Raw genomic sequence first — 16,234 nt, forward strand, 5'->3', positions numbered from 1 at the left:
CATACCCAGAGTTTTCCTGTGGACTTTCATGTGACTTGTTACCTGTTTTCCATCAGCTATAAACTTCTTATTCTTCTTTATCAGGCTGATCATAAACCTGAACTGAACTGTTATGACAGCGACTGGATCACACCTTCATATGAGCATGCCATGCGTAGAATAAGTCGGTTTTACTCTCCCAGTAAGAGTTTCCTCAAAATTGAGCCAAAGCCTGAGACATTAAGTTGTGGCTCCCCCACAGAGATCCAGGTACACTACATCTTCACACCAGAGGCCATAGGAGAACAGAAGAAAATTGTCATTTACTATTTGGTAAGAATTATTTGTGCTTCCTTTGACCTATGGGTAGAGAGCACAGTGACACATATAGCTATCAGCACTGCTATATGGTCAGTCCTTAGCCAGTGATGATAGGGAGAGTTTGAAACAGAAAGTGTGACCTGTAGCAGTGGGATTTAGACACATTTCTGTAATGTTTCTCCTGTTGTCTTCAGTGTACAGACATGGTTGTGGTGTACATGTTTTATTAAGAACAGAGAGAGACATAATGTTGGTGGAGAGAGCACAGTCCTGGGCGCAGCTATCCAGGGCTCATTTCATACTACTTCATTCTCAGTTTTTCCAACTCCAAATTCTGGTCCATACGTGGTCACGGCCCAGAAACCAGCAGTGTACAACAAAGAAGAACAAAGATGAAGATGAGGAAAGCTGTCTCATGTTCAGTTTTGTCCCTTGGTAGTTATCTGACTAGTGAAACTAAAGCAACACCTCTAACTACAGTAACAGAAAAGTCCAATAAGCTTAGAGTGTAGGTTGTATGTCAGGCAATGGTGAAAAGTTTGGAATACCACAGTAATTGGAACAGACTATAACATGCTGTCACTGAGAACTGTGAATTGGTTCATTTTGGGGGCCAGAGAAGAAATGCTAATTCAACTGTGACCAAACAATGATCTATCAATTCAATTGGGAGAGCAGGAAGAACCAAGTGAATATTCAGATAGAACTTTTTTCCTCCTAAATTTGTTTTTCTGGTTATCCCATTTAATGACTCTAGCAGAAAAGACGAGAGCAGCCTTGGAGAGCTTGAAGAAATCAGTGGAACAGACGCTCCTGTTCTGATGGAAAGTACAGAAAATTGGGGATGGTGCTTAGACTGACATTACAGAAAAAGAGAATAGATGATGTGTTAGAGATGTCCATGTGCTTATTTTAAAGACTGCTAGCAACAAATTGAAGCACAAGATTCCGATTTATTCCCATAGCCTGGGAAAGCTGGTTTTAAGAAAGCATATATACAGGAGGTAACAAAACAGTGAGGGAATTTACATTTTTATAGGTGTTAATCTCACACCTTGAAATTAAAATAAGATTCTGTGGAATAGATATCCTATGTGGAAAGTAATTGTAAAGCCAGGTCTGACCAATGAGGAAACACTGGTCCTCCTAGGAGTGAATATTTCTGCCTCCAAAGAAACAGGAAATTTCAGTCTGGCATTTGCTTAGTATTTTCTTGGTTTTGTTCACTGTTATCAGTGCTATTCGTATTCACACTCTACAGTTAACCTGGTGAATGTTCATTTTCCTTCCCTTCAACACCAGTAGCAAAATTATAGGAAGGCTTGTCTGTCACACAGGTGATGGCCAAAGGAGGCATTATATTAGCAGATACCTATGATCTGACTGTGGATCCTGGAGATGGTGAGCAGAACTTTGCATTTTTAGCATCTTTGGTGAGAATTTGGGGGTTGTATAGAAACATTTAATGTTTGAATTGAAATGCACTCTCAAAATTAAATCTTTTTAAAAGAAGTGGCTTGGGTTAGGTTTATTTTCTCTGAGTTCTGTCAGGTCCTATTTTTTTTACAAGAAAATTTTGTAAAATCAACAAAAAATATGCATAATATTTTGGTTGTTTTTTCCTCAAACTGACTCTTTCTGCAGACCACTTTACCCTATTCAGGCTGTGGATGCTTACCAGTGTTGCGAGACTCATGTATAGTGAGAGAAGAGCATGTCTCCTTTTCTTTCTTTCTATCTCTTCTTCTTCTTTTTTTTTGTTGGTATTGTTTCACCCTTATAAGCACGCAAATACACACATCTATATATTCTAAACAATAAACTTAGTTTTATTCAAACAAATATCCAACAGTTACACATTTCAGTAACTGGGACTGGCTATGATGCATCTTTGAAAGTCTTTTGACAAATGAGACCTGATAGATGTTTTGGAAGTCTATGAGAAGGAGTTACACTGCAGTAGGTATAAACAATATATGGAAGTAGAAGAGCTTGGGTGCTGCCTGTTCGTAGAGAGTTCTGCATCCTCACTAGTAACAGTAAGTAAACTAACACCCCCTGGCTAGTATCAAGACATGTTCTCTCACCTTGTCTAGATTGTGGCATGAAGCTCAGGCCCACCTAGAACAGGGGGACATTTTCCAGTGTGGTTCAAGTGATAGTTTGATCTTTCAGCTAAAGTGCTTGCTTAGCAGTAACTTCAAAGAGTTTTAGCCACTCTGCAACCTCGACTGATGCCACCCATTAGAGCAGTCCCTTATTTCTATGTTTTTTGTAGATCTTGGCAGAAGATCTTGGAGTTTGAGAAAAAGAAAGGGGTTGGGAATATCAAGAAATTATGCCAGATGTTAACTTGTGAGAATTTAGAAGGCATGTTGAGGCCCACCGGATTCGTCTTGTTTGGCTATGACACGATCACTGTTTGAATGCGGGTGTCTTCAGCAACAGCCATACACTTTAGTCATGTATCAGTCAGTATTCCTGCCCCTGCTATCTAAAAGTATTCAGCATGAGTGCACTTGACTTATGTGGGGAAGACAAACGCGTATACTGGGACTTCTTGTACATTGCTTAGCCTTTCTTCTCTTTGTTAGTTTATGGGACATTTCAGTTGACCTTCCCTGTTGAGGCAGCAGTTGCTCCCATGGCACGGATGCTTGTGTACACCATTTCACCCAGTGGGGAAGTCATTGCCAGTTCAGGAGATTTCCAGGTTGAAAGCTGCCTCCCCAATAAAGTAAGTATAAGCCAGGGTTTATGCAACCCATGTTTGTCTTGTGGCCAGTAGTTCAGTTATGAGTTCCATGAAGGTAGAATTCGCAGCGGGTTCATGAAATGGTTTGACCAGATGTTGACTGAGGATTAGGGACAGAAGCTCCAGAATACGTTTCTAAGCCATAACTATAAAAAGTGGAGCAAAACAGAATAAGAATCACTGGCCATTATTACTTATATTGGCCAAAGCTGAATATATATTGGAATGTCAAGGTGCTAGCAGAGCTCAGTTCACAAGGCTGGATGCTTCAGTATAATAGCATGTAACAGCATCTGGAAAAGTGTCTGATTTCACTACCTTTTGGAATTGCAGGTCAGATTGAGTTTTGAACCCAAGGAAGGTCTTCCTGCCTCCAACACACGCCTGCAAATCCGTACTTCACCAAGGTCCCTGTGTGCCCTCCGTGCTGTGGACAAGAGTGTTCTCCTTATGAAGCCTGAAGATGAGCTCTCTCCCAGCTCTGTAAGTCTTAGATATTTCTGGTAATGATCAAGTATGAGAACCAACCAAGTACCTATTGACACCACTATAGACACTGGGCCATGTATTTTTATAGCTACATTTACTACATTTCTTTTTAGTAGCTGGCTTTTATCGGTGGAGTGTTAGGTAGTGTCTTTGTCCCTCTAAGTTCTGACCTGCAACATTTTCCCCTGGTTCCTTGTATTTCCCCAGGTGTATGATCTTCTCCCAGTGAAAGAAATCCACGGTTACAGCTTCAAGGACTACTACCTGGAAGAAGACAACATAAACCCTTGCGTGTCACTTGACAACATATTATTAAATGGATTTGTCTACATACCCCTTTCTCCTGACGGTGAAGGTGATGCCTATGACATTCTCAAAGTAAACACCAGCCTTCATTTTTCTTTGGTTTTCTCTTTTGGAATTCAGTCCCCTCTCCCCTTCTCACCTGTCCTAAAAGGCTTTTTAATGAGCTTTGCTGTGAGTTTGTGAATGTTTGTATGCAAGATAATAACCAGGCCCAGGCCTTGCATCTATATAGCCCACTGCTGGTACCTGAGTGCTTCTCTGAACCATTAAAACTTTGAAAGGTTTCCCCATTGCTATTAGAGATACCTGCAAATAAGACCCGAGTAAGGAAACAGTCCTGAAAGTGACATCTGGTGCCATAATATTAGAAACTCTTCCTCAGTCATGGCTATTCTCTATCTGGTGTAGATAGGTCTTTAATAAAGTGCCAGCTACTTTGATAACCCACAAACTGACCTATACCCATCTAAAGAGTCCTGTATAAGAATTTTCAGGTACCCTCAATCCAGTGTTTTTCACACATCATTTTCATCCAGGCAGATGTCCCAGGGTAGACTTTTGGCCTTAGCTTTCCATCTGATCATGCCAGGATTTAGCCTTAGGATGACTGTAACATGATAAAGCCTCAAAATCTGGGTTGAACCAGTCTATCTGACATTTATATACAAACCTTTGTTATTCTGATTGATAGCAGACTTTTGACATACTAGAAATAGTTTCTTTTCAAGTGTGTTCGCATATTTTTTGTTCTTCTTTCTCTTTGTTTACTAGGAATTGGGCTTAAAAGTCTTCACTAGCAGCAAGATCCATAAGCCTGAAATCTGCCAGCATTACCCAGGACACATGATGGAAAGGAGTTACAGTGGTTCTAGTACCTTCTTCATTTTACCTCCCACACAACTACCTAAAATTTGCGACTCCTATTTCTTTGAATATTAGTTACACCAGGCAGACCAGACTATATTCAGATAATGTTGACCTAGTTCAGGATCACTCTGTCCTGGACTCAGTCCTGAAATATGAAGCTGATCCACCTCTGCCTTCTTACCCCCAGCTAGACAGATATACCTGGCTGTCACTGTGTGTCCTTGGTGACTCCCATGCCAGCCCTTGCAGCAGAAATCCTGCAGGCACTAAAGCAGTCTGCCAGCACAAAGTAGTGGCTTTTCCTTTTTCCCCCTCAGATGTGAGTCCAGCTATGGAAACCTTAAAAAAGGAGTCTTTACTTCTAGGTAGTCACATTCCCGCAATAACTAAAGGAACTACTACAGCAAAAGTGGGCCAAGACAAATGAGAAGGTGGTACAGTTCTGTGGGTAGAGGCTGAGAAATTTGGCCCTGTTCCCAGCAATCCATTCACATGGCTCAGAGGCTGGGTAGGTTACGTCACTTCTCTGCAACTTCAGTGACTGTGAAGATAGAATAATATTACCTTTTTTACCTGAATAGTTCTGAGATAAGAAAGGCTGCATAAAACACTTTGCCTATATCACCTCCAGTCACTGGCTTTCCTGGTGCCATTTCCCAGCTCCTATTAAAAAATGGCAGCTTTTTGTCTGGTGATAGCTTCTAGCCTTCTATTTATAACAGATCAAATCTTTGGTTTTGAAATGCAGGATATGTCTTCAAAGCATGGCCTGAGACAGATGGCTGCTTTGAGAAGATGTAGAAGTCTTACAAGGCTGATGGAAAGCCTTCCATAAGGCACAACACTATGCAACACTGAGAAAGCATCATGGTTCCTTTGCTAATTGGCCAGAGATGCAAATACCCATATTAATCTCAAAAGAAGCTTAGATGGAGGAGGGGAAGGCTAAGTCTGACTTCTGTGTCTGATCACGTATCAACACAATCTATTCTTCAACCAAATTTAATAAACTATATGCAACTGTAATATCTGGAGTCAGTAAGTTCCACATTTGACTCTATATTGCAATAAAAATGTACCCTCAGTAACATCATCATACATGGCTCTTTTGGCACTGCTGGGTTTGCTGGCAGTGGGGGGAGAATGCTCAACCCCATCCAATCGCTGTAAGAACAGCATAAACATTAGGAAAAATGAAATATGGAGATGACAACAGGGAAATACATTTGTTTCCAGTGGCCAAGGTTTCAAAGTTGCTCTTTCAATTTTAAAATTCTAGCTAAGAATAACCACTACGTGGAAGGAAAGTATCCTCCTGATTCAGAAAGGAGTTTGACATGTCTTTTCCTTTCTTCCCGTCCTTGAACAAATTTACTAGTGACTGCATTGAATCTGCTTGAAGATTTGGACTATGAAGTAGCAGAACATATGGTTGCTGGCAATCCTGTGGAGACTGTCCGGAAGTACTTCCCAGAGACATGGATCTGGGACATAGTTCCAGTGAAGTAAGTGTTTATGGGAATGTAGAGTGTGGTCACTGGGGCAAAACCTTGGAAGATACTTAAGCCTCAATGGAAGTATCGGAATTTCAGTAGGAGGGTATTCCTAGCAGACAGAGGGATTTTTCAAGGTCCCTAAGTATAGGATGCTTTGGGGGGACATGCAAAAGCCAGTGCCCATATGGAGCTGGTCAAGAGTTTGCTGTCAGCAGGTGTTGTTCGGTAGGCTGAGAAAAACACAGATGATCCCCATAATATAACTGAAATCTTGCTGTCTGTCCCTCACCAGCTCTGAGGGAAGCGCTGGTCTAGATGTGACCATCCCTGACACCATCACCGAGTGGAAAGCCAACGCGTTCTGCACTTCAGCAGACACGGGCTTTGGCCTGTCCCCGACAGTGACCTTCAGAGCCTTCCAGCCCTTCTTTGTAGAGCTCACCATGCCCTACTCTGTGGTGCGTGGCGAGTCCTTCACGCTGAAAGCCACCGTTTTCAACTACTTGACCACCTGCATCAGGGTAAGACACGTGCACAACTTTGCTCAGTCTGGCAGCTTAGGGAAGACTACAGTGGGCCATTTGTAACATGGTTTCCCCAAGCCAGATGACTTGTGTCTGACAATAATTTCGTATAGGTGTACTTCTGTAGGTATTTTTGGTATATTAAATGAAGGGGAATATGTTTTTCTGATGTTTTGAGATCTGCATTTGATTCAGAAACTAAAGCTTTGCTACTGAGGCCCCAGCTTTGTCATCACAGGTTTATGTGATTGTCCTATAGAAATATGAAACTTGGGTTATCCACAGACCACAGAGTCATTGCATACCCACACAGAAACTCCAGGTTCACCAGGGTGAATACCTGCCTTCAGTCTTCAGTCTGATCTCATATAAACATCTCACAAAGTATCACACCAGATATGCTTGAATATGTAGGCTTCCTGTGTTACATTGCATCTGCCCCTAGGACACTGAGCAGAGAGAACTACATAGCTTCACTGTTCTTATCTGCATTTTTTCACCAACAAAGAAGTGGTTAGTCTTCGAGGCTGGGAGGTTAGCCAAACAAAATATCAATCGCCTTTGCTCAGTTGTTTATAAATACAATTCTTATTCTGAAAGGAATGAAGCTGAAACAAGGAGAGGCACTGATCCAGCCATTCCTGTGCACTCTCATTTATTTCCCTGTCTTTTCTATTTTGTTTGCAATTTTCAGGTTTATTGTTCCACTCTCCATTGTTCCTTACTAGGTTTCTCACTGCTAGTGTTTTACCTCTTCACCCAACTAATCATGAGGGGGATCTTTAATTCATGGCTAAGTTTGTAGTCACTTCTTTGCCTTTACTCCCACAACTGGCCCATGCTTTCCATTTTCCCAGAATCCGTTTCCAAGATACACAATCCCGTTCTCTACACTTACCTGCCCCATCTCTGACAATTGTACACACCTCAGTCTTTTTCCACTTTATCACTCAGTTCTTGCTCTGCAATATCCATAAGGTTCTCAGTCTCACAGTATAACCAGCTCCACTACACATATCCGTGTATAGCACTGTCTCCCATACCCCAGCTTCTCTGCAATTCCAGTCTTCATGACACCTCTCTGTACACCTCGCAGGTCAGTGTGTCTCTGGATGAATCTACTCATTTTATGGCTACACCAGTGGAGAAGCAGGAAGAATCCTACTGCATCTGCATGAATGAAAGGAAAACTGTGGCTTGGGCAGTGACACCAAGATCTCTAGGTAAGAAGCTGAACAACAAGAAAATGCTGGGATCAAATACCTGTGCATGTCATGAGATCTTTGGTGGGAGGACCTAGGTGACTCCAAACCTGTCTGGAAGTATCTTGTCTCTGCCAGAAATGAGAATTCCAACCCTGAGGTCGAGACACTACACTGGGTTGCAGCATCCAGGTGCTAAACAAACTAAGTGTTACGGGCCATTGTTTTCTTAACATTTGAATAGAAATCACAAATTCCCTTAATGAGTGCAAAGCCCTCAGACATTCCTGTTAGGGAGCTGAGAATGTCTTAGCTTAATGTGTCTGGGTCTTAAATATTTTAGTCAAAGCTTGATTTCTCTAAAGCCTCCCAGAACAAGACTGATTTACATGACCTGTCCCTCCACTACTCTTCTTGGTGATGGACTAGCACCTGCTGGGGTGGTCATCAGAAAGAAGGTGGCCTGGAAGGCTGCAGCTGGATCAAAACTGTCTCGAGTTTAGTTCTCCTCTTGGAAAAGCTTCTCTGTAATGCCCCAGAGAATGCCCAGCACAAACACAAACACGTATGTCCCTGGCACTGCCCAGCAGGGCTGGCTAACCCCTGTTTCCTCCAGGGCAGGTGGAGTTCTTGGTGAGCACTGAGGCCCTGCAGAATAAGCAGCCCTGTGGGAACCCCGTCGTGGAGACTCCTGAGAAAGGGAGGAAGGACACGGTCATCAGACAGCTGCTGGTGGAGGTATGTGGGCTGCTGAGTTTGGCGGCATAGAAAAGTAATAATAATTTCATGCTCCAATGCAATAATTGCTGTATGAGAGGAGCTTTCTGGTTTAGCCATGATAGCAGCAATAATGGCTTGTGTGACTCTTACTCTGCACACTTTTATAAAAGAAGCATTGATAAATCTCACACAGGCCAACAGAGCCCATAACTCCTAATGTGGCCATCTCATGGTAAAGCAGGGTATTATATTAGATAGTGGGACAGATATAATAAGGCAGGCAATAATGACAGGTTTGCCCCAGACACATCACCTGTGAGATAAATGAGTACTCCTTGGTTTTACCTGTAATAAATCACAGAGATAGGTTGTAAATGGAAGACTTGCCAAAAACATTATACATCTCCTCCAGCACCCAGCCAGTACTCCGGAATATGGAACAATCACCACAATCTACTAGTATGTCCAGACAAAACTACCATCATTGTTTTGAATTGGTTTTATCACACTCTTAAGAATCTTTAAATAGTAAGAACTGACTTTTTTTTCATTCTTTTGTACATTTTTTTCCTTAAGCAGTGTTTTGCAATGATAAAACCACAGTTTTTCCCATGCTAAATAGCCAGTCATAAAATTAATCCACAGTATGAGACTCCCTGTGATATTAATAGCAAACCGAAAGTACTAGCTTTTAGTATAGCGAAATTTATATAGTACAACATGTCATAATATTGTCAATCCTTTGCCTGACAGGAAGGAATAATCACATTTAATAAAATTAAGTCAGGAGTAATACAGTAATATATAGCATTGCAATCCTACTTACATTGCAAACATTCCAATTTTCAGTAAGGCAGAGCTAGGATTCATGTAATATGTAACTTCATAATACGTGTTACTAACCTGAATGTAATGGTGGAACAATCCTATCTGTTAGGCTTATTTATTTATTTACTTATTCACTTACTTACACATGAACTTGAATGTATAGTGCATTTAATGTATCATGGCATGAATAATGTTAACGTTTCAGGAAAACTTCCTAATTTCATATCTGCCTTCGGGAAAAAGAGTGTTAATTTTGTTCTTTGAAGATATTGGAAGAAAAGAACTGTGAAGTCTTTTCTCCCAGATGGTGTGGGAGTGAAAGTAACTGAATGAGCATTAAAATGATTTCTGTCAGGGTGTCTGAGAAGTTCCTGGGTTTATCCTGTCAATTGTATTGAGGTAATTAATCTACAGCAATCCCTGACTGGGTAGAATGGGAGATTAGCATCCAAGGTTGAACAATTATTCATCAGTGGTGGATACAGTGTAACTTGCTTGGAGTTGCATTGTCCCAGATACACGGACGACAACATTCCCGGCAACAGGCAGTGCATCCCAGAGAGAAGGGAGTGTGCCAGAGCCCATGGGGTGTTCTCTTGCCTCTTGGGAAACTAAGCCTTGCTGAAAGCTGGTTGCGAAACAGGATGTTTTTTCACCCGGGGATTTCTCAGCTGGAAAGGAAAATATTTCAAATAGCTGCAGTTTGTATGTTTTAATTTCCTGCCGAGATGTTCAAAATCAAACAAAACAATGGATTTCTCAGTTGCATTTCAGAATGACACACTGAAACAAGCAAGAAGGTGCCCTTTCGAACTGAAACATTTAGCTCTGTCATAGTTTATCCTAAAAGCTTTCCTTTTTTTTTTTAATTTTTAATTTTTCCCCTACTCTTCTGATCCAGAAATGATCTTTTTGATCCTTTCTCTGTCACTAAAGAATGAGAAACAATGTATTTTAACTGTGTGAGAAAGTGAAGGTAGTAATACATTGTTTACATGCTGGAAAAAGAATTCAGCTGGCAAAAGTTGGGAGTTTTTGGAAAAAATGGGAACTCTCCTACCTGGAGTTAATAAAAAAAATAAAAATTCTGTGGGATCCAATTGAAATAAACTCTGACAAAGTATGTTTTCTAGTAAATATTTTCTCCTGAGTTTAATGCAGAATGTTTTCAACCAGCTCAACAGAAAATGGGGTTTCTTTCCCAACTTCAAAAAGTAGACCAGAAGTTTTTGAAACAGGATGCAGTCACTAGTTGGCTCTGGCATGTATTCAAATTCTGGTGGTGTAACATGTCACTTGTGAGTACATTGCAGTGCTTTAGTTGCTACCTGTCAAGGCTCTTGCACACATATTCTACTGGTGTCCCAGGCACTCAGCTGCCACCGCAGTAAGAAGAATTTCTTCTAGACTGGGCCAAGGGTAGCACTTTGGAAGACAGAACCCTGTGGCTCTGTTAGCACTGTTGGTAGCATCATGTTGCATGATATCTGGTTTGTAACCTGTGAAGTCACAGGGCCTCTCTCAGTAATAAGAAAGGATAAGAACATGTATTAAATTTCATGCCAGTGTGTTATAGTCTTCAATTATCCTCAGTTTAGCATATTGAGGAAAAAACTTCAAGCTATTTCTAAAGACTTTTTGGTATAATGAAGTTATTACCACAGGAGAATTTATAAGATTTTCATTTTCTGAGAGACCCTTTTAGTTTCCAACTTGATATTTCTGTCTTTTCTTTTTTGTTGTTGTTGTTGTTTCACATATTTTGGGGTTTTTTTCTTACCTTTTTCCTTAAGCCGGAAGGGACTGAAGTGGAAACTACCTACAACTCTGTGTTGTGTGCTTCTGGTAAGAGCCTTTTGTTTTCTAAGACTTTCTTTGCAAAGATAGAGACTAACGATGAAGGGAGATGACAAGGTTTTTGAATGCTCCACTCTAAGAAGAAAGATGTAGGGATCTGATAAAATTGAGCAAACTAGATGTATGTCTAACTGGTGGTGAAAATAATTCCTCCTATAGGAGAAGAACTGAGGCTGTAATAGTCTTTGCAATTACAGAGGCAGAAACATATCTCAGGAACTGCAGGTGGCCAGGTCTCTAAAGGGAGAGAATATCTGTGATTCAATAGGGTTATCACTAACATCTTTCATTCAATAGATGTATAATCACAAACTGGACCTGCAGTAAGCCAGGCCTGCCCACCCAGGCAGAAAAGGCCAGAAAAATAGTCTGGAAAGGGTACTTGTCAATCTAGGCCAGGTAATAAAGCCACGTAGAAGCCTGTGACACTTTGTGTGTGAGAGTATTCCAGGCCCAACACAAAATTTGCAGGATGGGAAGCTTTCACAACAAATCACAGATGAATGGTTTTGTTGAAGGCAGGAAACCCCCGTGCAGGGAATGGTGTCTCACCCTCTTAGCTGCTACCCATGCATGTAGATGTATCTGGAATTTTAACCAGATTGATCTGTTCTTTTACATCAGAAAAGTCAGTGTCAGAGCCAGTCTCCCTGGTTCTCCCCGAGACTGTGGTGGATGGCTCAGCCAGAGCGTATTTCTCAGTATTAGGTAAGTAAACCATTTCCAAGTGTCACATGCTGTTTTGACACACTGCCATGTTTCTTCAGGCTGTGCTCAGTCCGCTGGCAGTCCCTAAACTGTGCTGATTTACACTGGAAATGGTCCCGTTCCCCAGGTGACATCATGGGCACTGCCATGCAGAACCTCCACCAGCTCCTCCAGATGCCGTTTGGCTGTGGGGAGCAGAACATGGTCCTGTTTGCACCCAACATCTATGTGCTGGACTATCTGAACAAGACAGGGCAGCTGAGTGAGGAGGTCAAATCCAAGGCCATCGGATACCTAGTGAGCGGTAAGCTGGGATGTGGCTTGTGCTTGTCTGTTCGTTCCTTCCCTTGACAATTGGATAAAGATACTACTGGCCACTAGCATACACGATCAGAGGGAGGCTGTGCTTGTGTGGTCGCTGGAAGGAAATGTGGTACTGTGGTAGGTCAGGTGCCTATAACACAGTATCTATAAGAGAGAATCCTGTGCTCAGGTGGAGGTGCAGGATAAGAGCAGATAGCAGTCAAACAGGAACATAGAAAATGTCCAGTACTGACAGCTCAGGAGCTGACTTTGTAAGAGTAGGAATGTATGAAGCACATAAGTCGGTCTGTAACCATTCATCATGGTGCTGCTTCATCATGGTGACCTCAGATACCCAGTTCCCAGGTGTTTTACGGAGGAGGATGGAGGTGGTCAGAGCTGTGTGTTTGCCTGAACTTCCATGGTAACACTGAGCAGCGTACCTCACACTTGTGCCATTAGAAGAGGGATACTGAGTCCTATGTCTCCTGCATTTCCTTTGCATGGTTCCTTGAAAAGTACTGTGGCAATTAAAATTCTCCTTCACTCTCCTTTTCAGGGTATCAAAGGCAACTGAAGTACAAACACTGGGATGGTTCTTATAGCACGTTTGGGCCCCGTTACGGGCAAGTGGGGAATACATGGTAAGACTTCAGTATCATTGGCTTTTCATTTCTGCTTTTCATGCCCTCCTTTTCCTCAGTATTCTCTTATGCCTGGTCATTGTGGAGGTTGAAATGGAGGTGGAAATGAAATTATAATCATGACATCATAGTATAATCATGTAGGATAATGGAGGAGGAAAGGATGATAAGGGAGAGGCCTTTTAGGTTTGCAGTGATGCACGGATAGCTGCTTACCTCCCCTGCCACCCTTCTTCAGCTCAAGTGAGGATGACCTGCAGGATGCTCTGCAGGAGATGCTGATGAATCCCCAGAGTGCCATTGCCCACCTAGCTGCAGACCTCAGAGCTATGAATGACAGCCTCCGGTCAGCACTGATCCCTATCGCACTGAGTCTCTAAGCTTGCTCTCAACTTCCAACCAGCCCACTGTGATCAAGTCCTGTAGCCTTTACTCTATTCCTCCAGAACAGTGATGCCCACATGAGCCCTATAACCTCTGATGGATATAGGGCTTGCTCAGAATGTCTCAGTTCCCTTTACCACTTTCAGGCTCACAGCCTTTGTCCTCAAGTCCTTTGCCCAGGCCCGGCCTCATATCTTCATAGATGAGAAGCACATCCAGGATGCTTTGGTCTGGCTCAGTCAAAAGCAGAAGGAGAACGGCTGTTTCCGCAGTTCTGGCACACTCCTGAACAATGCTGTGAAGGTAACATGTCTGCCTGGTTGGCTCCACGTGGGCTTTGTCAGGCTAGAACTTGACCATAAGTCCCTCTGGGACCAACGGAGCTATTTCAGCACTTGGGGGTTGGGAGGAGGGGGAGTTATATATATGAGCTATCACAGAAGCAGGAGGAAGCCAACAGCATCTTCTGAAGGACTAACCATGAGAAGGAGGCCAGGAAGAATTTGTCAATGCAGGATGTAGATACGTACCACACGGAAAAGGCAGTGGAGCTGTGTGGGATCAACATCTACTTTTGTGATTCCCTGGGATCAACATGCACTTTTGTGATTCCCTGCAGGGTGGAGTGAATGATGAGATCACGCTGACAGCCTACATCACTATTGCATTGCTGGAGATTCCTCTGCCTGTAACTGTATGTGTCTGCACCCCAACCTGAGCCACAGATGGTACTAACCTGTCCTACTAGTCCCCCCCACCCGCAGATTATCAGGTCCCTTTACCTTTGAAAGAAGACATCCCATGTGAATATTCTTTCCATTTAAGCCTAGACTGGATTAACACTTTTCCTTCGTTTTCCTCCTGTGCCCAATCCTGTTTCCCATATACACAGTTCACTTAATCTTTTTCTGAGTTCTTTTGTGGAGAACCATGCTTTTGCCCCTTTAAAAGAGTACAGCTTGGATTAGCAGTGAGTTAAATAATATTCAAATACCTGAAATCAGCCAAATAGGTTTTCTACATACACAAAAACCTCCTTGTGTTTCTTGGAATAGTACATTCCTGTTGAACCATTTGCATGGGCCTATTATGTTGATACAAGAGCACAAGTCTGTAAAAAAAAGGTGGAACACTCAGGGATTCATTCTCATTTTCTCTGTCCCTTCTCTATTGTTTTATGGGAAATCCCCATCCTTAATGCTTGGGGAATAAGGTACACCTATAACTAATAAAGTATACTTACAGGGAATAGTAGGTAATCTGTGAAAAGCCTGAGGCCTACTTATAAGATATGTGGGTTTGGTCATTCTGATCCCTGAGTTTGTGATCCCCTCACTGTGAGACAAGGCTGTGGTGCAGCTAAAATCAGTGTGGGAATTGCAGCAGAGGGACTGCTGAGCCATGGTGGCTGCTGGGCTGCTGTAATCCCTCCACTCCAAATGCAGTAGGGGCTATTTCATGTTGAAAGTGTTTTCGTGCATAGTAAGAACCAGCAGAAGGAATTCTTTTGTCAGCAGGGTGACATTAACTTCACCAAAAAAGTATTCTTTCTTTGGTATGTGTTATGTTTAGAAGGCAAGTTTTAAGGCAGAACTGCACTAGATAACAAGGATGTTTTTCATCTCCTGCCTGAGCCTAAGAGTGCCACTGAATGTGAAGAGGTTTGTCAGAGCCTGATTGCAGTATGGGTGCATTTCAAGTTAAGCTGCATGAACTCCTGAGGTTAGCACAGCCCTTAGGTATTTAATGCTACTGACAAGCGTACAAAGTATTTCTGTAAAGTAAGCCATATTAGATCCCTCATAAAATTTATTAGTCCTGTCCTGAGCATGTGTATCTACTGCCGTGTCCTGTCATTAGACTGAACTCCTCCCCAGCGCTTGCCTTAGAAACACTAGTAAGCATAGGACAACTTAGGGGAGGCATAGACCCAACCTATTCTGCTTTTATTCTTTGCTTTCTCAAAAGCAGCTGAATTACTTCTCCAGAAGTTACCACAAAAGATTTCATCTTTCAGTAGTCACCCTGTGAAGGCAAAGTACAAAGCCACTGCAAAAAAAGTCTTTTCTATCCAAACCATTGATTAGGATGTAAATGTGCTGTCAGGCTTCAGATCATGGCATGCTCCCCCTGCAGTGTTATTGCTTCAGTTTTATAGCAGTTTTGCCATCACAAATGAGGAATAGTCGTGTGTCTTGCTGAAAGGTCATGGGGGCACAGTGTCTGTTACTTAACACTGTGTAAAATACCCAACTTTTGTGTTGCTATAATGATTGTGCTCTTAAACTATACTTGAGATTCTGGCTTCTAAAAGACATGCATTGTTGACGTTTACAAATCACAAAAAATATTCCAGAAAATTGAAAAATAGAAACAGAAAAGGATATATTCTTTCTTCCGCAGAGATAGAATTTACCTCCAAACTAGAAGCCACAGTTTCAGCAAAATGAATGTTTTTGGGAGGCCCTGGAAAAGGGTAACTACACAATAAAAGACTAAGGATAGAACAGAGGGTGAAAACACAGAACAGTCTCAGGGTGATAGCTAGAGGAGGAAAACAGGTATCCAGTGTATCTGCAGAAGTGTATCTCACTCCCCTTGCCCGGAGACACAATCAGGCCACGCATTCTTCTCAAGGCAGAATGATTAGAGCCCGGCTTCACAGTCCTTAAAAATAAACTGGACAAAAAACATTACAAGAAGATATATTAAAGAACAGCAGATAACAAGATGATGGCTGCCCATTTGTTCCAGTGGGTGTTGGACCTGAATGGGAAGGGATACACAATAGTACAATCTTTGCCAGCAGGAGAATGTGAATGTGAAAGGTCCATAGGTACCGTGCAATTCC

At 42.2% G+C, this 16,234-nt stretch overlaps 1 protein-coding gene across 1 annotated transcript in view; it reads left to right on the forward strand.

Moving 5' to 3' along the window:
* LOC104399657 (alpha-2-macroglobulin-like) overlaps positions 1–14,077 on the forward strand; it is a gene marked incomplete at its 3' end in the record, with an annotated part of 30,532 nt that extends 16,455 nt beyond the window's left edge. Inside the window, exons 12-27 of the mRNA XM_010011968.1 lie at positions 85–312; positions 1,638–1,701; positions 2,895–3,037; positions 3,389–3,538; positions 3,752–3,922; positions 4,622–4,715; positions 6,096–6,222; positions 6,506–6,734; positions 7,834–7,960; positions 8,556–8,677; positions 11,281–11,332; positions 11,969–12,052; positions 12,180–12,356; positions 12,915–12,999; positions 13,530–13,686; positions 14,003–14,077. Of these exons, the coding sequence (XP_010010270.1) occupies positions 85–312; positions 1,638–1,701; positions 2,895–3,037; positions 3,389–3,538; positions 3,752–3,922; positions 4,622–4,715; positions 6,096–6,222; positions 6,506–6,734; positions 7,834–7,960; positions 8,556–8,677; positions 11,281–11,332; positions 11,969–12,052; positions 12,180–12,356; positions 12,915–12,999; positions 13,530–13,686; positions 14,003–14,077 (2,085 nt within the window). The remainder of the gene's footprint in view (positions 1–84; positions 313–1,637; positions 1,702–2,894; positions 3,038–3,388; positions 3,539–3,751; positions 3,923–4,621; positions 4,716–6,095; positions 6,223–6,505; positions 6,735–7,833; positions 7,961–8,555; positions 8,678–11,280; positions 11,333–11,968; positions 12,053–12,179; positions 12,357–12,914; positions 13,000–13,529; positions 13,687–14,002) is intronic.
* Positions 14,078–16,234: the final 2,157 nt, after the last annotated feature.

This window comes from Nestor notabilis, unplaced genomic scaffold (genome assembly GCF_000696875.1).
Source record: "Nestor notabilis isolate BGI_N333 unplaced genomic scaffold, ASM69687v1 scaffold4253, whole genome shotgun sequence".
NCBI classification, from domain to species: Eukaryota; Metazoa; Chordata; class Aves; order Psittaciformes; family Psittacidae; genus Nestor; species Nestor notabilis.